The 25,763-nt window shown below is 30.5% G+C and overlaps 1 protein-coding gene across 2 annotated transcripts in view; it reads right to left on the bottom strand.

Annotated features, from left to right (window-relative positions):
• The window catches only part of vir-1 (virus-induced RNA 1), a 219,812-nt gene extending 194,336 nt beyond the window's left edge, over positions 1-25,476 (bottom strand). Inside the window, exons 1-2 of one of the 2 annotated variants that reach the window (XM_075296961.1) lie at positions 25,196-25,476; positions 24,737-25,030 (exon numbers count right to left, since the gene is read on the bottom strand). In XM_075296961.1, coding sequence (XP_075153076.1) covers positions 24,737-24,803 — 67 coding nt within the window. In that variant the 5' untranslated portion in view covers positions 24,804-25,030; positions 25,196-25,476. The remainder of the gene's footprint in view (positions 1-24,736; positions 25,031-25,195) is intronic. The other variant, XM_075296962.1, reaches the window with a different exon arrangement.
• Positions 25,477-25,763: the final 287 nt, after the last annotated feature.

Here is a 25,763-nt window from a genome sequence, read left to right as displayed (position 1 = left end):
TTTTACTCAACACAATTTTTAATAATGTTTACATTTTTGAGGAGATTAGAGCCAGCAAGGCTTAATCATTAATGTGTGGTAACCACAGTTACCACTTGTGCAAAAAAAATCTACCAAACAAATATTTCTAAAGAAAGTTTTGTCAACATTTTATATTTATAGAAACTTTTGTCAAAATTTTATTTCTATAGAAAAAAAATTTATTTCTGTAGAAAATTTTGTCAACATTTTTATTTCTGTAGAATTTTTTTTTTTCAAAATTTTATTTCTATAGACAATTTTGTCAAAATTTTATTTCTGTAGAAAATTTTGGCAAAATTTTATTTATTTAGAAAATTTTGTCAAAATTTTATTTCCATGGAAAATTTTTGTTTTTATAAAAAAATTTGTCACAATTTTATTTCTATAGCAATTTCTACAGAAAATTTTGTCAATATTTTATTTCTACAGAAAATTGTGTAAAGATTTTATTTCTATAGAAACTTTAGTCAAAGTAATAACATTTTTGAAAATTTTCTATAGCAATAAAGTTTTAAAAAACTTTCAATAGAAATAAAATTTTGACAAAATTTTCTAAATGCATAAAATTTTGTCAATATTTTGTAAAAATTTTATGCATTTAGAAAGTTTTGTCAAAGTTTTATTTCTATTGAAAGTTTTGTTAAAACTTTATTGCTATAGAAAATTTTCAAAAATTTTATTACTATAGAAATTTTTGTCAAAATTTTATTTCTATAGAAAATTTTGTCAACATTTTATTTCTATAGAAAATTTTGTCAAAATTTTATTTCCATGGAAAATTGTTGTTTTTATAAAAAATTTTGTCACAATTTTATTTCTATAGCAATTTCTATAGAAAATTTTTTTAATATTTTATTTCTACAGAAAATTTTGTCAATATTTTATTTCTATAGAAAATTTTATCAAAATTTTACTTCTATAGAAAATTTTGTCACAATTTTATTTCCATAAAAGATTTTGTTAAAATTTTATTTCTATAAAAATTTTTGTCAAGATTTTATTTCTATAGAAAATTTTGTCAACATTTTATTTCTGTAGAAAATTTTATCCAAATTTTATTTATAGAAAATTTTGTCAAAATTTTATTTCTATAGAAAATTTTGTAAAATTTTTATTTCCATAGAAAGTTTTGTTAAAACTTTATTGCTATAGAAAATTTTCAAAAATTGTATTACTATAGAAATTTTTGTCAAAATTTTATTTCTATAGAAAATTTTGTCAAAATTTTATTTCTATATGAAATTTTGTCAAAATTTTATTTCTATAGAAAATTTTGTCAAAATTTTATTTCTATAGAAAATTTTTGTTTTTATAGAAAATTTTGTCACAATGTTATTTCTAAGTAAATTTTGTCAATATTTTATTTCCTTAAAAGATTTTGTCAAAATTTTATTTCTATAGAAAATTTTGTCAACATTTCATTTTTATAGAAAATGTTGCCAAAATTTTATTTTTATAGAAAATTTTTTCAAAATTTTATTTCTGTAGAAAATTTTATCACAATTTTATTTCTATAGTAAATTTGGTCAACATTTTATTTCCATAAAAGATTTTGTTAAAATTTTATTTCCATAAAAAAATTTTGTTAAAATTTTATTTCTATAGAAAAATTTGTCAAAATTTTATTTCTATAGAAAATTTTGTCAACATTTTATTTTTATAGAAAAGTTTGTCAAAATTAAATTTTTATAGAAAATTTGGTCACAATTTAATTTTTATAGAAAATTTTGTCAAAATATTACTTCAATAGAAAATTTTTTCAAAATTTTAATTCTATAGAAAATTTTGTCAAAATTTTATTTCTATAGAAAATTTTGTCAACATTTTGTAAAAATTTTATGCCTTTAGAAAATTTTGTCAAAATTGTATTTCTATATTTTGTCAAACTTTTGTTTCTATAGAAAAAATTGTCAACATTTTATTTCTATAAAAATTTATGATTTTAGAAAATTTTGTCAAAATTTAATTTTGTTAAATTTTTTTTTAATTTTATTTCTATACAAAATGTTGTTATTTCTACAGAAAATTTTGTGAAGATTTTATTTCTATAGAAAATTTTGTCAAAATTTTATTTCTATAGAAAATGTTGTCAAAATTTTATGTTATTTCTATAGAAAATTTTGTCAACACTTTGTAAAAAATTTTATGCAGTTAGAAAATTTTGTCAAAATTTTATTTCTATTGAATGGTTTGTTAAAACTTTATTGCTATAGAAAATTTTCAAAAATGTTATTACTATAGAAAATTTTGTCAACATTTTATTTCTATAGAAAATGTTGTCAACATTTTATTTCTATAGAAAATTTCAAAATTTTATTTCCATGGAATTTTTTTTTTTTTTTAACATTTTGTCACAATTTTATTTCTATAGAAAATTTTGTTAATATTTTATTTCTACAGAAAATTTTGTCAAGATTTTATTTCTATGGAAAATTTAGTCAAAATTTTAGTTCTATAAAAAATTTTGTCAAAATTTTATTTCAATAGAAAATTTTGTCAAAATTGTATTTCTATAGAAAATTTTGTCAAAATTTTATTTTTATAGAAAATTGAAAAAATTTTGTAAAAATTTTATGCATTTAGAAAATTTTGTCAAAAGTTGTATTTCTATATTTTGTCAAACTTTTGTTTCTATAGCAAAACTTGTCAACATTTTATTTCTACAAAAAAAAATGTTGTAAAAATTTTATGATTTTAAAAAATTTTGTCAAAAATTTATTTTTTTAGATTTTTTTTTTTAATTTTATTTCAATACCAAATGTTGTTAAAATTTTATTTCTATAAAAAATTTTATCGAAATGTTATTGCTACAGAAAATTTTGTCAAAATTTTATTGCTATAGAAAATTTTGTCAAAATTTTATTTGACAAACATTTGTCAACATTTTATTTCTATAAAAAATTTTGTAAAAATTTTAGTTCTTTAGAAATGTTGTCAAAACTTTATTTCTATAGAAATTTTTGTCGACACTTTATTTCCATAGAAAATTTTGCCAAAATTTTATTTTTATAGTAAATTTTGTAAAAATTTTATTTCTTTAGAAAAATTTTCCAAAATTTTATTTCTATAGAAATTTTTGTCAAAATTTTATCCTTATAGGAAATTTCGTCAAAATTTTATTTCTATAGAAAATTTTGTCCAAAATTTTATTTCTATAGAAAATTTCGTCAAAATTTGATTTTTGTTAAAATTTTGTCAACATTTTATTTCTATAATAATTTTTATAAAAATTTTGTTTCTATATAAAGTTTTGTCAAAATTTTATTTTCATAGAAAATTTTGTCAAAACTTAATTTTTATAAAAAATTTTGTCAAAATTTTTGTTTCTATTGAAAATGTTATCAAAATTTTATTTCTATCGAAAATGTTATCAAAATTTTATTTCTATACAAAAAATTATCAAAATTTTATTTCTATAGAAAATTTATGAAGTACCTCTTAGTTGCAGAGGAATATTTTGCACAAACTACCAAAACATAAAGAACTCCACCTATGTACCAAAAAGTAAAAGATCTAAAAAAAATATTTTTGGTAGAATTCTACCAATTGTGGCATCAATACTCACACATCAGCTCAAACAGCTGCATTTTCGAGCACTCAGAATCGCGTATTGTCCTGACTTGACACCAAATGACTTTTTTCCCTTACGTGAAAACTAAAATGAGAGGTCAACGTTTCTCGAGACTTGAAGAAGCGGTTGATGCTTGCAGAATTCATATTCTGAAGATAACTCATTCAAAAGTGCATAGATCTTAATGGGGGTAATGTTTGCAAAAATATTAAAGCCATTTCAATTAATATTTGTTTTTTTTTTTAATAATCCCGAAATAAAAACGGTAACCCTCGTATGGTTTATGTTAAATGTCTATTCTCAAGCTTAACATAAAAAAACTTACATTTGTCTAAAAATACATAGCAATATAAATTTCCTTATAAATTTTTCATATTGACTAAAATAGCCAAACATGTAGCAGACTGTTATGGCCACTCAGTCGAAAATACTTTTATTTACTTGTAATCGCCAAAAAAAATGAATTAAATTTTTATTAAAATAAATTTTTATTTGTATCGCCATTTCAATGGTATGTATACAAGCAGATATATTTGTACATGGCCCATGAAAAAGGAACTCAGCATCTGAATGACCAATAGCGACCGTATATGAATTATGAATCCATGGATTTCATGGAAATCTGTACATATTTGTTGAATGTTTTATGGCTCAATTAAATTGACTACCCACCTCCTCCTCGTTTACATCCTACTAGGCTTTTCTCATCTCTCCCCCACCCTCCCTTATCCTTCCACCTTTATTCATTACTCCGGGAATGTGGTGACAATTTTACTTTTAATTGCTGACCATTTGTAGCTCTCACAGAAAAACAAGAAGCAAAGTGAAAAACCAGAACATGAAATAATTTTTAAGTAGAACAGCAACAGAATAATAAATAAAAACATGGCATTTTTAAGCGTTTCAATTTTTATGGGCCAAAAAAGAACAATTCATTTAGGCCATGTGCATCATTGGTAATTGGGGACTCTGCCCAATTGCTGTTTGGATATGGGGGGCTTTTCTGTTGACATTCAAACCGGCAAAAGTGAATGCAATATTTTGGGCTCGGTTTAAATACAATCCGCCTTGCATGAACGAGAAAGGTGTGTTTCTGGCATTTCTTTTTTCTCTTTGTACAAGAGAAAGACCCATTTAACTTGTATGTCAATCATTTATGGGACATATGTTGCAAATTAACTTGCATCCACTTTAGGTTTGTAATAGTTGGCAATTTTAATTATTTCATTCTTTACAAAGAGATGGAGTTTTCGAGGAAAATAATAAAAAACAAAAAAAAAAAACAAGTATATACGGCCGTAAGTTCGGCCAGGCCGAATCTTATGTACCCTCCACCATGGATTGCGTAGAAACTTCTACGAAAGAATGTCATCCACAATCGAATTACTTGGGTTGTGGTATCTTAAAACTTCTTAACATCGTTTTCTAAATTGTGAGTTAGTCCATACGTGGTGTATATGAGACAAAAAAGTTATGTATAGTTAAGTCTACAAATAATTACGAATCGATATGGACTACGGTACGTAGAGAGCCAGAATTGAAATATGGGGGTCGCTTATATGGGGGCTATATACAATTATGAACTTGATATGGACCAATTTTTGTGTGATTGGAAATCGATTTATCTGACGGATATATATATAACTATAGACCGATATGGACCTAGTTAGACATGGTTGTTAACGACCATATACTAACACAATGTACCACATTTCAACTTACTCGGATGAAATTTGCTCCTCCAAGAGGCTCCAAAACCAAATCTCGGGATCGGTTTATATGGGGCTATATATGATTATGGACTGATATGGACCACTTTTGGCATGGTTGTTAAATATCATATACTATCACCATGTACCAAATTTCAAGCAGATCGGATGAATTTTGCTTCTCCAAAAGGCACAGGAGGTCAAATCTGGGGATCGGTTTATATGGGAGCTATATATAATTATGGGCTGATAGGAACCAATTCCTGAATGGTTGTTGGATACCATATACTAACATCACGTTCCAAATTTCAACCGAATGGGAAGAATTTTGCTCTTCCAACGGGCTCTGGAGGTCAAATCTGGGGATCGGTTTATATGGGGGCTATATATAATTATGGACCGATGTGTACCAATTTTTGCATGATTGTTAGAGACCATATACTAACACCATGTACCAAATTTCAGCCGGATCGGATGAAATTTGCTTCTCTTAGAGGCCTCGCAAGCCAAATCTGGTGATCGGTTTATATGGGGGCTATATATAATTATGGACCGATGTGAACCAATTTTTGCATTGTTGTTAGATACCATATACCAACATCTTGTACCAAATTTCAGCCGGATCGGATAAAATTTGCTTCTCTTAGAGGCTCCGCAAACCAAATCTGGGATCGGTTTATATGGGGGCTATATATAATTACCAACCGATGTGGACCAATTTTTGCATGGTTATTAGGGACCATATACCAGCACCATATACCAAATTTCAGCCGGATCGGATGAAATTTGTTTCTCTTTGAGGCTCCGCAAACCAAATCTGGGGATCGGTTTATATGGGGGCTATATATAATTACCAACCGATGTGGACCAATTTTGGCATGGTTGTTAGGGACCCTATACCAACACTATGTACCAAATTTCAGCCAGATTGGATGAAATTCGCTTCTCTTAGAGGATCCGCAAGCCAAATCGGGGGGTCCGTTTATATGGGGGCTATACGTAAAAGTGAAGCGATATGGCCCATTTGCAATACCATCCGACCTACATTAATAACAACTACTTGTGCCAAGTTTCAAGTCGATAGCTTGTTTCGTTCGGAAGTTTGCGTAATTTCAACAGACGGACGGAAAATTTGAAATTAAAACTATGAAAAACGCGAGTTATAAAAAAATGTATTAAATCCGGTGTATGTAAAATAAAGAACATCTTTTTGTGGACATTTTTGGAAGTGCTTTTAAAGTTGTGCCTGTAGAAGAACTTCCAAATTTTTTTGCTGGGATACCTTGCCATCGGTAAGTATTACCACAACCCAAGTAATTCGATTGCGAGTGACAGACTTTAGTAGAAGTTTCTACGAAATTCATGGTGATTTTAATAATTCAAATTTAATATTATTTTTATTTTATTTTTAGTAATAATTTTTATATTTGCTGAATTAAATTTGGTATAATATAAAATTATAAGTAGATGCTTTATTAAGCAGTCAGAGTTGATTTGATTGAAATGATTAGATCAATTTGATTACACCCTGACCATCGACCAAAAGTTTTTATTATAAAATATATTTACTGCTAATTATACAACATGGAATTTGTGATATATTTGCGAATTGTGTGTTCTCATTTGTTGTTTACTATTTATTTAGCGAAAATACAATGCAATTCATTTGGTTAATTTCAATATGCCATAACAAAAGGCCCCCCTCTTCAGAACTTATAGACAGTTTAGAATCTCCCTCCTTTGATTGTTTATGTTTTATTCATGTACGAAATTCATTAACAATGAATTATTTAAGCATATCAACACTTCCAATTCAACTTGTTTATTACTAAAAATAACTTTAACAAGATGTATACATGAGAGTTGTTCGCAAATTGTACGCAATTGTTTTTTATATCGTGTTTGATATTAAAAGCAGGATATATAACCAGTAAGGAAAGTCTAAAGTCGGGCGGGGCCGACTATATTATACCCTGCACCACTTTGTAGATCTAAATTTTCGATACCATATCACATCCGTCAAATGTGTTGGGGGCTATATATAAAGGTTTGTCCCAAATACATACATTTAAATATCACTCGATCTGGACAGAATTTTATAGACTCTACAAAATCTATAGACTTAAAATTTAAGTCGGCTAATGCACTAGGGTGGAACACAATGTTAGTAAAAAAATATGGGAAACATATAAATCTGAAGCAATTTTAAGGAAATTTCGCAAAAGTTTATTTATGATTTATCGGTCGATATATATGTATAAGAAGCTTAAGAAAATTAGGGTAATTTTTTCAACTATTCGACTAAGCAGTGGCGATTTTACAAGGAAAATGTTGGTATTTTGACAATTTTTTTCGAAATCAGAAAAACATATATATGGGAGCTATATCTAAATCTGAACCGATTCCAATCAAATTTGGCACGCATAGCAACAATGCTAATTCTACTCCCTGTGCAAAATTTCAACTAAATCGGAGCAAAAAATTAGCCTCTGTGGTCATATGAGTGTAAATCGGGCGAAAGCTATATATGGGAGCTATATCCAAATCTGAACCGATTTCCACCAAATTTGACACGCATAGCTATAATGCCAATTCTACCCCCTGTGCAAAATTTCATCTAAATCGGAGCAAAAAATTGGCCTTTGTGGACAAAGGAGTGTAAATCGGGCGAAAGCTATATATGGGAGCTATATCTAAATCTGAACCGATTTGGATGATATTTTGCAAGTTTTTCGAGACTCATAAAATATTGAGATGTACGGAATTTGAGGAAGATCGGTTGATATACACGCCAATTATGACCAGATCGGTGAAAAATATATATGGCAGCTATATCTAAATCTGAACCGATTTTTGCCAAAATCAATAGGGATCGTCTTTGAGCCAAAACAGGACCCCATACCAAATTTTAGGACAATCGGACTAAAACTGCGAGCTGTACTTTGCACACAAAAATACATCAACAGACAGACAGACAGACAGACAGACGGACAGACAGACAGACAGACAGACAGACAGACAGACGGACATCGCTAAATCGACTCAGAATTTAATTCTAAGACGATCGGTATACTAAACGATGGGTCTCAGACTTTTCCTTCTTGGCGTTACATACAAATGCACAAACTTATTATACCCTGTACCACAGTAGTGGTGAAGGGTATAAATATGGGAAACATATAAATCTGAAGCAATTTTAAGGAAATTTCGCAAAAGTTTATTTATGATTTATCGGTCGATATATATGTATAAGAAGCTTAAGAAAATTAGGGTAATTTTTTCAACTATTCGACTAAGCAGTGGCGATTTTACAAGGAAAATGTTGGTATTTTGACAATTTTTTTCGAAATCAGAAAAACATATATATGGGAGCTATATCTAAATCTGAACCGATTCCAATCAAATTTGGCACGCATAGCAACAATGCTAATTCTACTCCCTGTGCAAAATTTCAACTAAATCGGAGCAAAAAATTAGCCTCTGTGGTCATATGAGTGTAAATCGGGCGAAAGCTATATATGGGAGCTATATCCAAATCTGAACCGATTTCCACCAAATTTGACACGCATAGCTATAATGCCAATTCTACCCCCTGTGCAAAATTTCATCTAAATCGGAGCAAAAAATTGGCCTTTGTGGACAAAGGAGTGTAAATCGGGCGAAAGCTATATATGGGAGCTATATCTAAATCTGAACCGATTTGGATGATATTTTGCAAGTTTTTCGAGACTCATAAAATATTGAGATGTACGGAATTTGAGGAAGATCGGTTGATATACACGCCAATTATGACCAGATCGGTGAAAAATATATATGGCAGCTATATCTAAATCTGAACCGATTTTTGCCAAAATCAATAGGGATCGTCTTTGAGCCAAAACAGGACCCCATACCAAATTTTAGGACAATCGGACTAAAACTGCGAGCTGTACTTTGCACACAAAAATACATCAACAGACAGACAGACAGACAGACGGACAGACAGACAGACAGACAGACAGACAGACAGACAGACAGACAGACAGACAGACAGACGGACATCGCTAAATCGACTCAGAATTTAATTCTAAGACGATCGGTATACTAAACGATGGGTCTCAGACTTTTCCTTCTTGGCGTTACATACAAATGCACAAACTTATTATACCCTGTACCACAGTAGTGGTGAAGGGTATAAATATGGGAAACATATAAATCTGAAGCAATTTTAAGGAAATTTCGCAAAAGTTTATTTATGATTTATCGGTCGATATATATGTATAAGAAGCTTAAGAAAATTAGGGTAATTTTTTCAACTATTCGACTAAGCAGTGGCGATTTTACAAGGAAAATGTTGGTATTTTGACAATTTTTGTCGAAATCAGAAAAACATATATATGGGAGCTATATCTAAATCTGAACCGATTCCAATCAAATTTGGCACGCATAGCAACAATGCTAATTCTACTCCCTGTGCAAAATTTCAACTAAATCGGAGCAAAAAATTAGCCTCTGTGGTCATATGAGTGTAAATCGGGCGAAAGCTATATATGGGAGCTATATCCAAATCTGAACCGATTTCCACCAAATTTGACACGCATAGCTATAATGCCAATTCTACTCCCTGTGCAAAATTTCATCTAAATCGGAGCAAAAAATTGGCCTTTGTGGACAAAGGAGTGTAAATCGGGCGAAAGCTATATATGGGAGCTATATCTAAATCTGAACCGATTTGGATGATATTTTGCAAGTTTTTCGAGACTCATAAAATATTGAGATGTACGGAATTTGAGGAAGATCGGTTGATATACACGCCAATTATGACCAGATCGGTGAAAAATATATATGGCAGCTATATCTAAATCTGAACCGATTTTTTCCAAAATCAATAGGGATCGTCTTTGAGCCAAAACAGGACCCCATACCAAATTTTAGGACAATCGGACTAAAACTGCGAGCTGTACTTTGCACACAAAAATACATCAACAGACAGACAGACAGACGGACAGACAGACAGACAGACAGACAGACAGACAGACAGACAGACAGACAGACAGACGGACATCGCTAAATCGACTCAGAATTTAATTCTAAGACGATCGGTATACTAAACGATGGGTCTCAGACTTTTCCTTCTTGGCGTTACATACAAATGCACAAACTTATTATACCCTGTACCACAGTAGTGGTGAAGGGTATAAATATGGGAAACATATAAATCTGAAGCAATTTTAAGGAAATTTCGCAAAAGTTTATTTATGATTTATCGGTCGATATATATGTATAAGAAGCTTAAGAAAATTAGGGTAATTTTTTCAACTATTCGACTAAGCAGTGGCGATTTTACAAGGAAAATGTTGGTATTTTGACAATTTTTTTCGAAATCAGAAAAACATATATATGGGAGCTATATCTAAATCTGAACCGATTCCAATCAAATTTGGCACGCATAGCAACAATGCTAATTCTACTCCCTGTGCAAAATTTCAACTAAATCGGAGCAAAAAATTAGCCTCTGTGGTCATATGAGTGTAAATCGGGCGAAAGCTATATATGGGAGCTATATCCAAATCTGAACCGATTTCCACCAAATTTGACACGCATAGCTATAATGCCAATTCTACCCCCTGTGCAAAATTTCATCTAAATCGGAGCAAAAAATTGGCCTTTGTGGACAAAGGAGTGTAAATCGGGCGAAAGCTATATATGGGAGCTATATCTAAATCTGAACCGATTTGGATGATATTTTGCAAGTTTTTCGAGACTCATAAAATATTGAGATGTACGGAATTTGAGGAAGATCGGTTGATATACACGCCAATTATGACCAGATCGGTGAAAAATATATATGGCAGCTATATCTAAATCTGAACCGATTTTTGCCAAAATCAATAGGGATCGTCTTTGAGCCAAAACAGGACCCCATACCAAATTTTAGGACAATCGGACTAAAACTGCGAGCTGTACTTTGCACACAAAAATACATCAACAGACAGACAGACAGACAGACAGACGGACAGACAGACAGACAGACAGACAGACAGACAGACAGACGGACATCGCTAAATCGACTCAGAATTTAATTCTAAGACGATCGGTATACTAAACGATGGGTCTCAGACTTTTCCTTCTTGGCGTTACATACAAATGCACAAACTTATTATACCCTGTACCACAGTAGTGGTGAAGGGTATAAATATGGGAAACATATAAATCTGAAGCAATTTTAAGGAAATTTCGCAAAAGTTTATTTATGATTTATCGGTCGATATATATGTATAAGAAGCTTAAGAAAATTAGGGTAATTTTTTCAACTATTCGACTAAGCAGTGGCGATTTTACAAGGAAAATGTTGGTATTTTGACAATTTTTTTCGAAATCAGAAAAACATATATATGGGAGCTATATCTAAATCTGAACCGATTCCAATCAAATTTGGCACGCATAGCAACAATGCTAATTCTACTCCCTGTGCAAAATTTCAACTAAATCGGAGCAAAAAATTAGCCTCTGTGGTCATATGAGTGTAAATCGGGCGAAAGCTATATATGGGAGCTATATCCAAATCTGAACCGATTTCCACCAAATTTGACACGCATAGCTATAATGCCAATTCTACCCCCTGTGCAAAATTTCATCTAAATCGGAGCAAAAAATTGGCCTTTGTGGACAAAGGAGTGTAAATCGGGCGAAAGCTATATATGGGAGCTATATCTAAATCTGAACCGATTTGGATGATATTTTGCAAGTTTTTCGAGACTCATAAAATATTGAGATGTACGGAATTTGAGGAAGATCGGTTGATATACACGCCAATTATGACCAGATCGGTGAAAAATATATATGGCAGCTATATCTAAATCTGAACCGATTTTTGCCAAAATCAATAGGGATCGTCTTTGAGCCAAAACAGGACCCCATACCAAATTTTAGGACAATCGGACTAAAACTGCGAGCTGTACTTTGCACACAAAAATACATCAACAGACAGACAGACAGACAGACGGACAGACAGACAGACAGACAGACAGACAGACAGACAGACAGACAGACAGACAGACAGACAGACGGACATCGCTAAATCGACTCAGAATTTAATTCTAAGACGATCGGTATACTAAACGATGGGTCTCAGACTTTTCCTTCTTGGCGTTACATACAAATGCACAAACTTATTATACCCTGTACCACAGTAGTGGTGAAGGGTATAAATATGGGAAACATATAAATCTGAAGCAATTTTAAGGAAATTTCGCAAAAGTTTATTTATGATTTATCGGTCGATATATATGTATAAGAAGCTTAAGAAAATTAGGGTAATTTTTTCAACTATTCGACTAAGCAGTGGCGATTTTACAAGGAAAATGTTGGTATTTTGACAATTTTTGTCGAAATCAGAAAAACATATATATGGGAGCTATATCTAAATCTGAACCGATTCCAATCAAATTTGGCACGCATAGCAACAATGCTAATTCTACTCCCTGTGCAAAATTTCAACTAAATCGGAGCAAAAAATTAGCCTCTGTGGTCATATGAGTGTAAATCGGGCGAAAGCTATATATGGGAGCTATATCCAAATCTGAACCGATTTCCACCAAATTTGACACGCATAGCTATAATGCCAATTCTACTCCCTGTGCAAAATTTCATCTAAATCGGAGCAAAAAATTGGCCTTTGTGGACAAAGGAGTGTAAATCGGGCGAAAGCTATATATGGGAGCTATATCTAAATCTGAACCGATTTGGATGATATTTTGCAAGTTTTTCGAGACTCATAAAATATTGAGATGTACGGAATTTGAGGAAGATCGGTTGATATACACGCCAATTATGACCAGATCGGTGAAAAATATATATGGCAGCTATATCTAAATCTGAACCGATTTTTTCCAAAATCAATAGGGATCGTCTTTGAGCCTAAACAGGACCCCATACCAAATTTTAGGACAATCGGACTAAAACTGCGAGCTGTACTTTGCACACAAAAATACATCAACAGACAGACAGACAGACGGACAGACAGACAGACAGACAGACAGACAGACAGACAGACAGACGGACATCGCTAAATCGACTCAGAATTTAATTCTAAGACGATCGGTATACTAAACGATGGGTCTCAGACTTTTCCTTCTTGGCGTTACATACAAATGCACAAACTTATTATACCCTGTACCACAGTAGTGGTGAAGGGTATAAATATGGGAAACATATAAATCTGAAGCAATTTTAAGGAAATTTCGCAAAAGTTTATTTATGATTTATCGGTCGATATATATGTATAAGAAGCTTAAGAAAATTAGGGTAATTTTTTCAACTATTCGACTAAGCAGTGGCGATTTTACAAGGAAAATGTTGGTATTTTGACAATTTTTTTCGAAATCAGAAAAACATATATATGGGAGCTATATCTAAATCTGAACCGATTCCAATCAAATTTGGCACGCATAGCAACAATGCTAATTCTACTCCCTGTGCAAAATTTCAACTAAATCGGAGCAAAAAATTAGCCTCTGTGGTCATATGAGTGTAAATCGGGCGAAAGCTATATATGGGAGCTATATCCAAATCTGAACCGATTTCCACCAAATTTGACACGCATAGCTATAATGCCAATTCTACCCCCTGTGCAAAATTTCATCTAAATCGGAGCAAAAAATTGGCCTTTGTGGACAAAGGAGTGTAAATCGGGCGAAAGCTATATATGGGAGCTATATCTAAATCTGAACCGATTTGGATGATATTTTGCAAGTTTTTCGAGACTCATAAAATATTGAGATGTACGGAATTTGAGGAAGATCGGTTGATATACACGCCAATTATGACCAGATCGGTGAAAAATATATATGGCAGCTATATCTAAATCTGAACCGATTTTTGCCAAAATCAATAGGGATCGTCTTTGAGCCAAAACAGGACCCCATACCAAATTTTAGGACAATCGGACTAAAACTGCGAGCTGTACTTTGCACACAAAAATACATCAACAGACAGACAGACAGACGGACAGACAGACAGACAGACAGACAGACAGACAGACAGACAGACAGACAGACGGACATCGCTAAATCGACTCAGAATTTAATTCTAAGACGATCGGTATACTAAACGATGGGTCTCAGACTTTTCCTTCTTGGCGTTACATACAAATGCACAAACTTATTATACCCTGTACCACAGTAGTGGTGAAGGGTATAAAAACTAGCACAAACTTAGAACAAATGATATTTTAACAAGTATATACGGCCGTAAGTTCGGCCAGGCCGAAGCTTATGTACCCTCCATCATGGATTGCGTAGAAACTTCTTCTAAACACTGTCATCCACAATCAAACAATTACTTAAGTTGCGGTAACGCTTGCCAATGGCAAGGTATCTTAAAACCTCCTAATACTATCTTCTAAATTGTATGTCCATACGTGGTATATATTAAATCAAAAAAGATCGATCCAATACGAATATAATTCAGTTTGACAAAGTAGACATAAAATTTTGACAAAATTTTCTACAGAAAGAAAATATTAAAAAATTTTCTATGGAAATAAAATTTTCACAAAATTTTCTATAGAAATAAAAATTTTGACAACATTTTCTATAGAAAGAAAATTTTGACAAAAATTTCTACAGAAATAAAATTTTAACAAAATTTTCTATAGAAATAAACTTTTGACAAAATTTTCTATAGAAATAAAATCTTGGTCGAGTATTTTTGGCTCGAGTGGCAACTATGATTATGAACCGAATAAAATTTGAACAAAATTTTCTATAGAAAGAAAATTTTGACAAAATTTTCTATAGAAATAAAATTTCGACAATGATGAAAATTTTATTATGAACCGAATAAAATTTTAACAAAATTTTCTCTAGAAATAATTTCTATAGAAATAAATTTCTATAGAAATTTTCTATAGAAATAAAATTTTGGTAGATTATTTTTGGCTCTAGTGGCAACGATGATTATGAACCGATATGGAACAATTTTTGTGTGATTGGACCAATTTTGGTATGGTTGTTAGCGACCATATACTAACACCACGTTCCTACTTTGAACCGGATCGGATGAATTTTGCTCATCCAAGAGGCTGATCTCCGATCAAATCTGGAGAATGTTTTATATGGGGGCTATATATAATTATGGACCGATGTGGACCAATTGCTGCATGGTTGTTACAGACCATATACCAACATCATGTACCAAATTTCATCCGGATCGGATGAAATTGCTTCTCTTTGAGGCTCCGCAAGCCAGAATCTGGGGATCGGTTTATATGGGGGCTATATATAATTATGGACCAATGTGGACCAATTTTTGCATGATTGTTAGAGACCATATACCAACACCATGTACCAAATTTCAGCCGGATCGGATGAAATATGCTTCTCTTAGAGGCTCCACTAGCCAAATCTGGGGATCGGTTTATATGGGTGCTATACGTAAAAGTGGACCGATATGGCCCATTTTCAATACCATCTGACCTACATCAATAATAACTACTTGTGCCAAGTTTCAAGTCGATAGCTTGTTTCGTTCGGAAGTTAGCGTGATTTCAACAGACGGACGGACGGACGGACGGACGGACGAACGGACATGCTCAGATCGACTCAGAATTTCACCACGACCCACAATATATATACTTTATGGGGTCTTAGAGCAATATTTCGATGTGTTACAAACGGAATGACAAAGGTAATATACCCCCATCCTATGATGGAGGGTATAAAAATATGTGTCTTTCTTTTTTTTCGTTCCCTTCTATATCCAAGTTCAAGGTTTCTAATATTTTGTCGCGAACAACAAATTCATACTTTTTTATGGAAAAATAAAAATGTGTCTAATTCAATTTTTCAATTAAATGCTGTTACGAAATTGCAAACCTTCCATTAAGTGTGACCTTGAACCAATTAGATTAGACTTAATAACTAAAAAAGTCAACATCACATACAATTTTATCTATTATAAAATGTATAATACACTAACCACAATTAAAACCGATTTCTCAAAAAAAAAAAAAATACTCTCTTAAAACTTTAGCAACATAGAAAAGAAAATTGCAATGTCAATAAATACAATAACAGTAATAAATTTTATATGGAGTTTTCAAAGGACAACAGTCATATTTTTAAACATCCGTTGCATTGATTTCGCATTAGTTTTCCAAATATGATGCTAGTTCAGTATTTTGGACTTCATTTAAAAAAAAAAAAAAAAAAAACTGGGGAAAAACTTAAAAAAGAATAAAATTTTTCTTTTCGAAGATATTTTGTCGATCAGTTTATTTACACCCAAAAAATGTCTTCCTCTCAAACGAAATTTTTAACAAACAAACAAATATCATTACCATTTGCGTTTTGCTCTAAAGAAGTTTGTTTGGAAGAAAGTATAGAGTTTTGGGATAAAGGCGGGCGAAACAAACTTTGAAAAACACTTCCTATCTTTGTAACTAAAGAAATATTTCGACAAATTAGATTCCATTAGGGTTTTTAATCGAACAACGAAATTTGAATTAATGAATTTCAGAAAGTGTATTTGTATGGTGAAATTTCATTGTGATATAAAAAGTAGGTTTTACTAGAATATGGGCTGAATTAATCAATTGTATTGTCCATTTTTAACATATTAAAATATCGATATTTGACCCTAGGTTAGGTTAGGTAAGGTGGTAGCCCGATGTATCAGGCTCACTTAGACTACTCAGTCCATTGTGATACCACATTGGTGAACTTCTCTCTTATCACTGAGTGCTGCCCGATTCCATGTTAAGCTCAATGACAAGGGACCTCCTTTTTATAGCCGAGTCCGAACGGCGTTCCACATTGCAGTGAAACCACCTAGAGAAGCTTTGAAACTCTCAGAAATGTCACCAGCATTACTGAGGTGGGATAATCCACCGCTAAAAACATTTTGGTGTTCGGTCGAAGCAGGAATCGCACCCACGACCTTGTGTATGCAAGGCGGGCATGCTAACCATTGCACCACGGTGGCTCCCATGACCCTATATATACTCTTGATTAAGGTACAATTTTAAGGTAAAACCTTACGTTCTAAATTTTTTTTTGGCAGGCATGTTGAGTTCGAAATGGGCCATACCGGACAATTTTGTGATATAGCACCTACATATGTACAAATCCATCTTCCGATTTGTTTTGAGAAGTTTTTCCCAGTCTAAAATTTTCATAAGATTTGTCAGAAATTTTGAATTTAGAGTTATTTGAGATCCATAAATAAATGCGGCCCAGATTTTGTATATGGAGCTAATTACTTGAGAAATCTCCATATACACCCGATGTCCTTAGAAGCTGTAATTTTAAATTAAACTTCTGCAAACGTGCCATCTTAGCCGGTATTTTGGGAGAATGTTTGCTTCATCAAAGCCACTCGAAATTCTTTACATTAAATTAATGGCCTCTAATGTCCATAACTGATATTTCACCATATTATTTCTATAGAAACAATATTCGTAACTGTCCAGCTATTCCTGTCATCTGTTTTTATACCCTGCGCCACACTGTGGAACAGGGTATTATAAGTTAGTGCATATGTTTGTAACACCCAGAAGGAGACGAGATAGACACATGGTGTCTTTGGCAATAATGCTCAGGGTGGGTCCCTGAGTCGATATAACCATGTACGTCTGTCCGTCTGTCCGTCCGTCTGTGAACACATTTTTGTGATCAAAGTCTAGGTCGCAATATAAGTCCAATCGCCTTCAAATTTGGCACATGTTCCTAATTTGGGTCAGAATAGAACCCTATTGATTTTGGAAGAAATCGGTTCAGATTTAGATATAGCTCCCATATATATCTTTCGCCCGATATACACTAATATGGACCCAGCAGCCAGAGTTTTATACCGATTTGCTTGAAATTTTGTACAAACATAACACTTAGTCGTATAGTCAAGTGTGCAAAATTTGACTGAAATCGGTTCAGATTCAGATATAGCTCCCATATATATCTTTCGCCCGATATGGACTTATATGGCCCCAGAAGCCAGATTTTTGGCCGAATTTGGTTGAAATTTTGCACTAGGAGTACAATTAGTAGTATAGTCAAGTGTGGAAAATTTGATTGAAATCGGTTCAGATTTAGATATACCACCCATATATAGCTTTCGCCCGATTTACACTCAGAGGCCAATTTTTAACTCCGATTTATTTGAAATTTTGCACAGGGAGTAGAATTAGCATTGTAGCTATGCGTGCCAAATTTGGTTGAAATCGGTTCAGATGTATATATAGCTCCCATATATATGTTTTTCTGATTTCGGCAAAAATGGTCAAAATACCAACATTTTCCTTGTAAAATCGCCACTGCTTAGTCGAAAAGTTGTAAAAATGACTCTAATTTTCCTAAACTTCTAATACGATAAATCATAAATAAACTTTTGCGAAGTTTCCTTAAAACTGCTTCAGATTTAAATGTTTCCCATATTTTTTTGACTAAAATTGTGTTCCACCCTAGTGCATTAGCCAACACATTTGACGGATGTGGTATGGTATCGAAAATTTAGATCTACAAAGTGGTGCAGGGTATAATATAGTCGGCCCCGCCCGACTTTAGACTTTCCTTACTTGTTATTTTTTATAAAATGCCTATATAGATTAATACCAGGATTTTACTTCTTAAACATCTGGAAGCCTAATTATTTTTTGTTTTTATAAATACATATTCTGGATTAAAATTACAATTGGAATACTGTTAAAATGAGATTTAGGTACACCACCTGGAGTCGACTCTGGAGTCGGAGTTAGAGTCGAGGCTAATAAGTAATGCTGGTGTCGGAGTCGGAGCCGGAGCCGGAGTCGAGCAAAATTGACTCGACTCCACAGCCCTTGTATAAATATCCCTTGAACTGTGTCGAATTTTACATATTTTAACGATTTAAACTTGCACGAACAAGGGAATTTTACTACTTCTACAAAAAGGGAGAACATACAGTAGACATTGATAGTATGACCGAAATTAAATAAAATTAAAATTCATAAAAATATTAAATTTATAGAAAATGTTTTTATTTTTATAGGAAATTTTGTCAAGACTTTACTTCTATAGAAAATTTTGTGAAAATTTTATTTTATAGAAAATTTTTGTCAAAATTTTAATTTTATAGAAAATTTTATCAACATTTTATTTCTATAGAATATTTTATCAAAAGTTTATTTCTATAGAAAATTTTTGTCAAAATTTTATTTCTATAGAAATTTTTGTCAACATTTTATTTCTACTCGTGTACAAATTGGTGGATCTAATTAGATATGATTAGATCTCAAAATTGGCCACTTTAGATCTAAGCAGATTTACCCAGATATGATGCGACAGAATTAGATATAATTATATATAATTCCACATAGGACGAGATCTAACATCAGATCCAACTATATATGGGGATAGATATAATTATATCTAAGGAATTAAAACCAGACCAAGATTGAGATCTGATCAGTTCTAGTTCCATTGTAATTATGTTAGATATTATTAGATCTTACCATTTTTCGGATCTACTCATATCTAATTGTATCAAATTAGGTCCCTCAATTTTTACTCGGGTATAGAAAATTTTGTTAAAATTTTACTTGTATAGAATTTTTTTTCAAAATTTTATTACTATAGCAAATTTTGCCACATTTTGACAAACATAATTTTCCTCTGTTGGTTAAGCTTATAGAATATTTTCTCAAAATTTTATTTCTATAGAAAATTTTCTCAAAAATATATTTCTATAGAAAACGTTCTCAAAATTTTAATTTCATAGAAAATTTTCTGAAAATTTCATTTCTGTAGAAATATTTTTTATAATTACCTTATGTTATCTTTTTGTAAATTCAAGCTCGAGGTCAAAGTTTTATTTTTATTTTTTTGTTTTATTTTTTCATAATTCGATATTTCGATCTCCTTCGGAAATCATCAACGGGAATAAAATAAATAAATAAAGTTACAAGCTATGTCACTGCTGTTGTCCTCCCATGTCTGTTGTTGTTGTGGTAGCAACAACAGACATGGGAGGACAACAGCAGTGACATAGCTTGTAACTTTATTTATTTATTTTATTCCCGTTGATGATTTCCGAAGGAGATCGAAATATCGAATTATGAAAAAAGAAAAAATAAAACAAAAAAATAAAAATAAAACTTTGACCTCGAGCTTGAATTTACAAAAAGATAACATAAGGTAATAAACAAAAAGGTCGAAAAACAAAAACAACAAACGTAGATATTTTTTATAATTTTATTGCTATAGAAAATTTTGTCACAATTTTATTTCTATAGAATATTTTGTCAAAATTGTATTTCTATAGAAAATTTTATCAAAACTTTTCTTGTATAGAAAATGTTGTCAAAATTTTATCTCTATAGAAAATTTTATCAAAATTGTATTTCAATAGAATATTTTGTCAAAATGTTATTTCTATAGAAAATTTTCTCAAAATTTTATTTCTATAGAAAATTTTCTAAAAATTTCATTTATGTAGAAAAATTTTATATCTCCAGAAAAAATTGCCAAAATTTTATTTTTATAGAATATTTTGTAAAAATTTTATTTCTATAGAAAATTTTTTAAAAATTTTATTTGCAAAGGCAGTAGCCGACTATCAAACCTTTTTTCGGAAGGTTCAAGTGCGGTTCACTTTGGGTTGAGTGAATTACTTGAATTTATTCTGATAATTGGTTGATAGTTTTGCTGCAAGTAGAGGATGCTGATGAGGAATGTGGTAATTCCGAAACAGCTGTACATCCAACCATCTTGCAGTCTATAGGGCTTTGGCCAAATAAATTTGACAAGCATACTTTTCCTCTGTTGGTTAAGCTACACTTGTAGTTTAGTCAATGCATGGCTTTAAGCTGAGATCAAAAACAATAATAACGATTGAAGAGAAGCCAACAATAACAAACAAAACGAATAAAAATTTTATTTCTATAGAAATTTTTGTCAAACTTTTATTTCTATAGAAAACTTTGTCAAAATTTTATTTATATAGAAAATTTTATTTATATAGAAATTATTAAATTTATAGAAAATGTTTTTATTTTTATAGGAAATTTTGTCAAGACTTTACTTCTATAGAAAATTTTGTGAAAATTTTATTTTATAGAAAATTTTTGTCAAAATTTTAATTTTATAGAAAATTTTATCAACATTTTATTTCTATAGAATATTTTATCAAAAGTTTATTTCTATAGAAAATTTTTGTCAAAATTTTATTTCTATAGAAATTTTTGTCAACATTTTATTTCTACTCGTGTACAAATTGGTGGATCTAATTAGATATGATTAGATCTCAAAATTGGCCACTTTAGATCTAAGCAGATTTACCCAGATATGATGCGACAGAATTAGATATAATTATATATAATTCCACATAGGACGAGATCTAACATCAGATCCAACTATATATGGGGATAGATATAATTATATCTAAGGAATTAAAACCAGACCAAGATTGAGATCTGATCAGTTCTAGTTCCATTGTAATTATGTTAGATATGATTAGATCTTACCATTTTTCGGATCTACTCATATCTAATTGTATCAAATTAGGTCCCTCAATTTTTACTCGGGTATAGAAAATTTTGTTAAAATTTTACTTGTATAGAATTTTTTTTTCAAAATTTTATTACTATAGCAAATTTTGCCACATTTTGACAAACATAATTTTCCTCTGTTGGTTAAGCTTGTAGAATATTTTCTCAAAATTTTATTTCTATAGAAAATTTTCTCAAAAATATATTTCTATAGAAAACGTTCTCAAAATTTTAATTTCATAGAAAATTTTCTCAAAATTTCATTTCTGTAGAAATATTTTTTATAATTTTATTGCTATAGAAAATTTTGTCACAATTTTATTTCTATAGAATATTTTGTCAAAATTGTATTTCTATAGAAAATTTTATCAAAACTTTTCTTGTATAGAAAATGTTGTCAAAATTTTATCTCTATAGAAAATTTTATCAAAATTGTATTTCAATAGAATATTTTGTCAAAATTTTATTTCTATAGAAAATTTTCTCAAATTTTATTTCTATAGAAAATTTTCTCAAAATTTTATTTCTATAGAAAATTTTCTAAAAATTTCATTTATGTAGAAAATTTTTATATCTCCAGAAAAAATTGCCAACATTTTATTTTTATAGAATATTTTTTAAAAATTTTATTTCTATAGAAAATTTTTTAAAAATTTTATTTGCAAAGGCAGTAGCCGACTATCAAACCTTTTTTCGGAAGGTTCAAGTGCGGTTCACTTTGGGTTGAGTGAATTACTTGAATTTATTCTGATAATTGGTTGATAGTTTTGCTGCAAGTAGAGGATGCTGATGAGGAATGTGGTAATTCCGAAACAGCTGTACATCCAACCATCTTGCAGTCTATAGGGCTTTGCCCAAATAAATTTGACAAGCATACTTTTCCTCTGTTGGTTAAGCTACACTTGTAGTTTAGTCAATGCATGGCTTTAAGCTGAGATCAAAAACAACAATAACGATTGAAGAGAAGCCAACAATAACAAACAAAACGAATAAAAATTTTATTTCTATACAAAATTTTGTAAAAATTTTATTTCTATAGAAAACTTTGTCAAAATTTTATTTATATAGAAAATTTTTTCAAAATTTTATTTCTATAGAAAATTTTGCCAAAATTTTATTTCAATCGAACATTTAGGCAACATTTTATTTATTTGGAAAATAATATTTTCTCAAAATTTTATTTCTATAGAAAATTTTGTCAAAATTTTATTTCTATATAATATTTTGTCAAAATTGTATTTCTATAGAAAATTTTGTCAAAACTTTACTTGTATAGAAAATGTTGTCAAAATTTTATCTCTATAGAAAATGTTCTCAAAATTTTATTTCTATAGAGTATTTTCTCAAAATGTTATTTCTATAGAAAATTTTCTCAAAATTGCATTTCTATAGAAAATTTTCTAAAAATTTTATTTCTATAGAAAATTTTCTCAAAACGTCATTTCTATAGAAAACTGTCTCAAAATTTTAATTATATAGAAAATTTTCTAAAAATGTCATTTATGTAGAAAATTTTTATATTTCCAGAAAAAATTGCCAACATTTTATTTTTATAGAAAATTTTGTAAAAATTTTATTTCTATAGAAAACTTTGTCAAAATTTTATTTCTATAGAAAATTTTGTCAAGATTTTATTTTTAAAGAAAATTTTGTCAAAATTTTATTTCGATAGAAAATGTTGCCAAAATTTTATTTCAATAGAAAATTTAGGTAACATTTTATTTATTTGGAAAATTGATGTACATCTTAATCTACCAAACAGTAAAAACTATACCACTTTTTGATACAATTCTACCAACTATGGCAACCTTGACCGTAACTCAAAAAGGAATTGTCTTCATATCTCTCCCACGTGGATGAAATTTATATAGTTTTCAGTACGTTTTTTGTAATACAAACAATATTAAAACAAATTGTAATATATTTTAATATTACCTTTAGTCAAGGTCGGGGAATTGAACCTCGGACCCTACTGTATGAAACCAAACACACTACGTAGCTCTTATTATCACTGACATCAAAATTCGCTATAATCATCAACGCACAATCAACGCATACAGCCAAGCCTTTCTCTTTATAAACCACATTGTTGAGCACACACACACAAGCCGATGTAATTAAACTTTATTTTAAGAAATCAAACCACTTTAGTCGATGCCTTTCTTACAAGCGATACAACTTTGGGAATTTTTATATATTCCAAAAATGTTCGCTAAATTAAAGGCTGTTCGGCATTGTTCAGTACAATATTAACTTTTTACTACGATACCTAAAAATGTGTCTTATTGCAGACATAAAGTCAGGCACCGTGCCTGATATAAACCAAATGGTATGTGGTATTGGGAACAGAAAGTATTTCTTTTATTAGTTATGTAACAAAAGTTTTGGTCATAAAGGTATGTACTTTTCAAAGAAATTTAAAGAACTGAAACAAAAGAAACTTTACAGATACCCGATTTACAGACGTTATTTTTTTTCTTTGGGTGTATTGAGGCTATACCCAAATATGGTCCGATATGGTCCATCTGCAATAGAATCCGACCAACATCAGTAACAACTATATGCCCCAAGTTCATTTCGTTGTTATTGTTGAATGTTAGCTCGACTAACAGACGGACAAGTTTTTTCTGGTACTAAAAATTCAAATGAAAATCAAATAGTTTGGAGATAATTTTTGACGCTTATCATAAATTTGGGATTATTTTCTGAAGGATCAATTTAATACATACACTTAATTACGACATACGTTTATGGATATGTTATATATTAAATGATGAACCACTCTAATACACACGCATAATTACGACTGAAATCCGTACATCAATATGAGACATATTTGTACTATTTACGATTTTACATAAATACTTTTAACATAAATAATTCTATTTTTTTGGTTTTGTTTTGTTTAATTCAGTTACGTTCTGACCCACTTACCTGGTAATGACAATACGCCATTCAAAGCCAATAAGGTGACAACGAATAGACCAATGAAATATTTCATTTTGTCGGTTTTTTTAATCAATTCTGCTGCTGCTACTTTTCCTTATTTTCGATTTCGTTAAGCACTCACGCAAAATGTTTTATAATATTTTAATTTCACTTGATTTTATGGGGGGTTTTTAGACAAAATATGGGCAAACTTTAAAAAAATGGAAAAACTTGTGTTTTGTTTAAGAAAATTGTGTAGTTGTTTTACAAATCGATGAGATTCTCGAACAAAAATAAATTCTAGAAATAAAAGAATAATAAAATATTTTTTAAAATAAATGATAATAATTTCTTATAATTTTTATCTTTTAAAAAATATTTTTTTTAATTGAGATAATTTTTTAATTGATAATTTTTTTGTTTATTATCTCAATTAAGATAATTTTTAATTATACACACACATACACTTTGTTAGAAAATCGTTGTTGTTTTGTGTTTTTGTTGAAAATTTTTCGCAAGCTCTGATTTTTATTACAAATTTGGTTTGTATATTTTTTCCGATTTGTTTGAATTTTTAACGTTTTTTTGTTTGTTTGTTTTTTGTAGGTTTTAGCTGGCTTAGCTGATTGCTTGTTTGCTATGTCTTTGCGCGTCTGCAGTCTACAAAGGTTTGTTAAAAACTTGGCCGGTTTTCGAATACAATTAAAAGCGACAGGTTCTCCGCCATTCAGTTTATACTCAATTCTAGTTTTAGGACGGACACATAAGGTAACATTCGTTTGTTCGCTCATCCGCTGTCAGAACAAGCAAATACAACGGCGTATTTGTCAGTTCGGCCACACAATGAGAACCTTTGACGGTATTAACTTTTGTTGTTATTTTATATACACGCAAAGAAAAAATACTGAAATTTTAGACAAACAAAATATCCCCTTTTTTATAATGTATTTTCTTTTGGAGCAATGAAACCCGAAGTTGTTATAAGCGATTCAACGATTGTCTCTGATATTTTTTTATTTGCTTTAAAGGTAAA

Source organism: Haematobia irritans, chromosome 2 (genome assembly GCF_050003625.1).
Source record: "Haematobia irritans isolate KBUSLIRL chromosome 2, ASM5000362v1, whole genome shotgun sequence".
In the NCBI taxonomy this organism is placed as follows: Eukaryota; Metazoa; Arthropoda; class Insecta; order Diptera; family Muscidae; genus Haematobia; species Haematobia irritans.
Note: the sequence above shows the minus strand (reverse complement) of the source record. Positions and strands in the feature narration are given on the sequence as shown.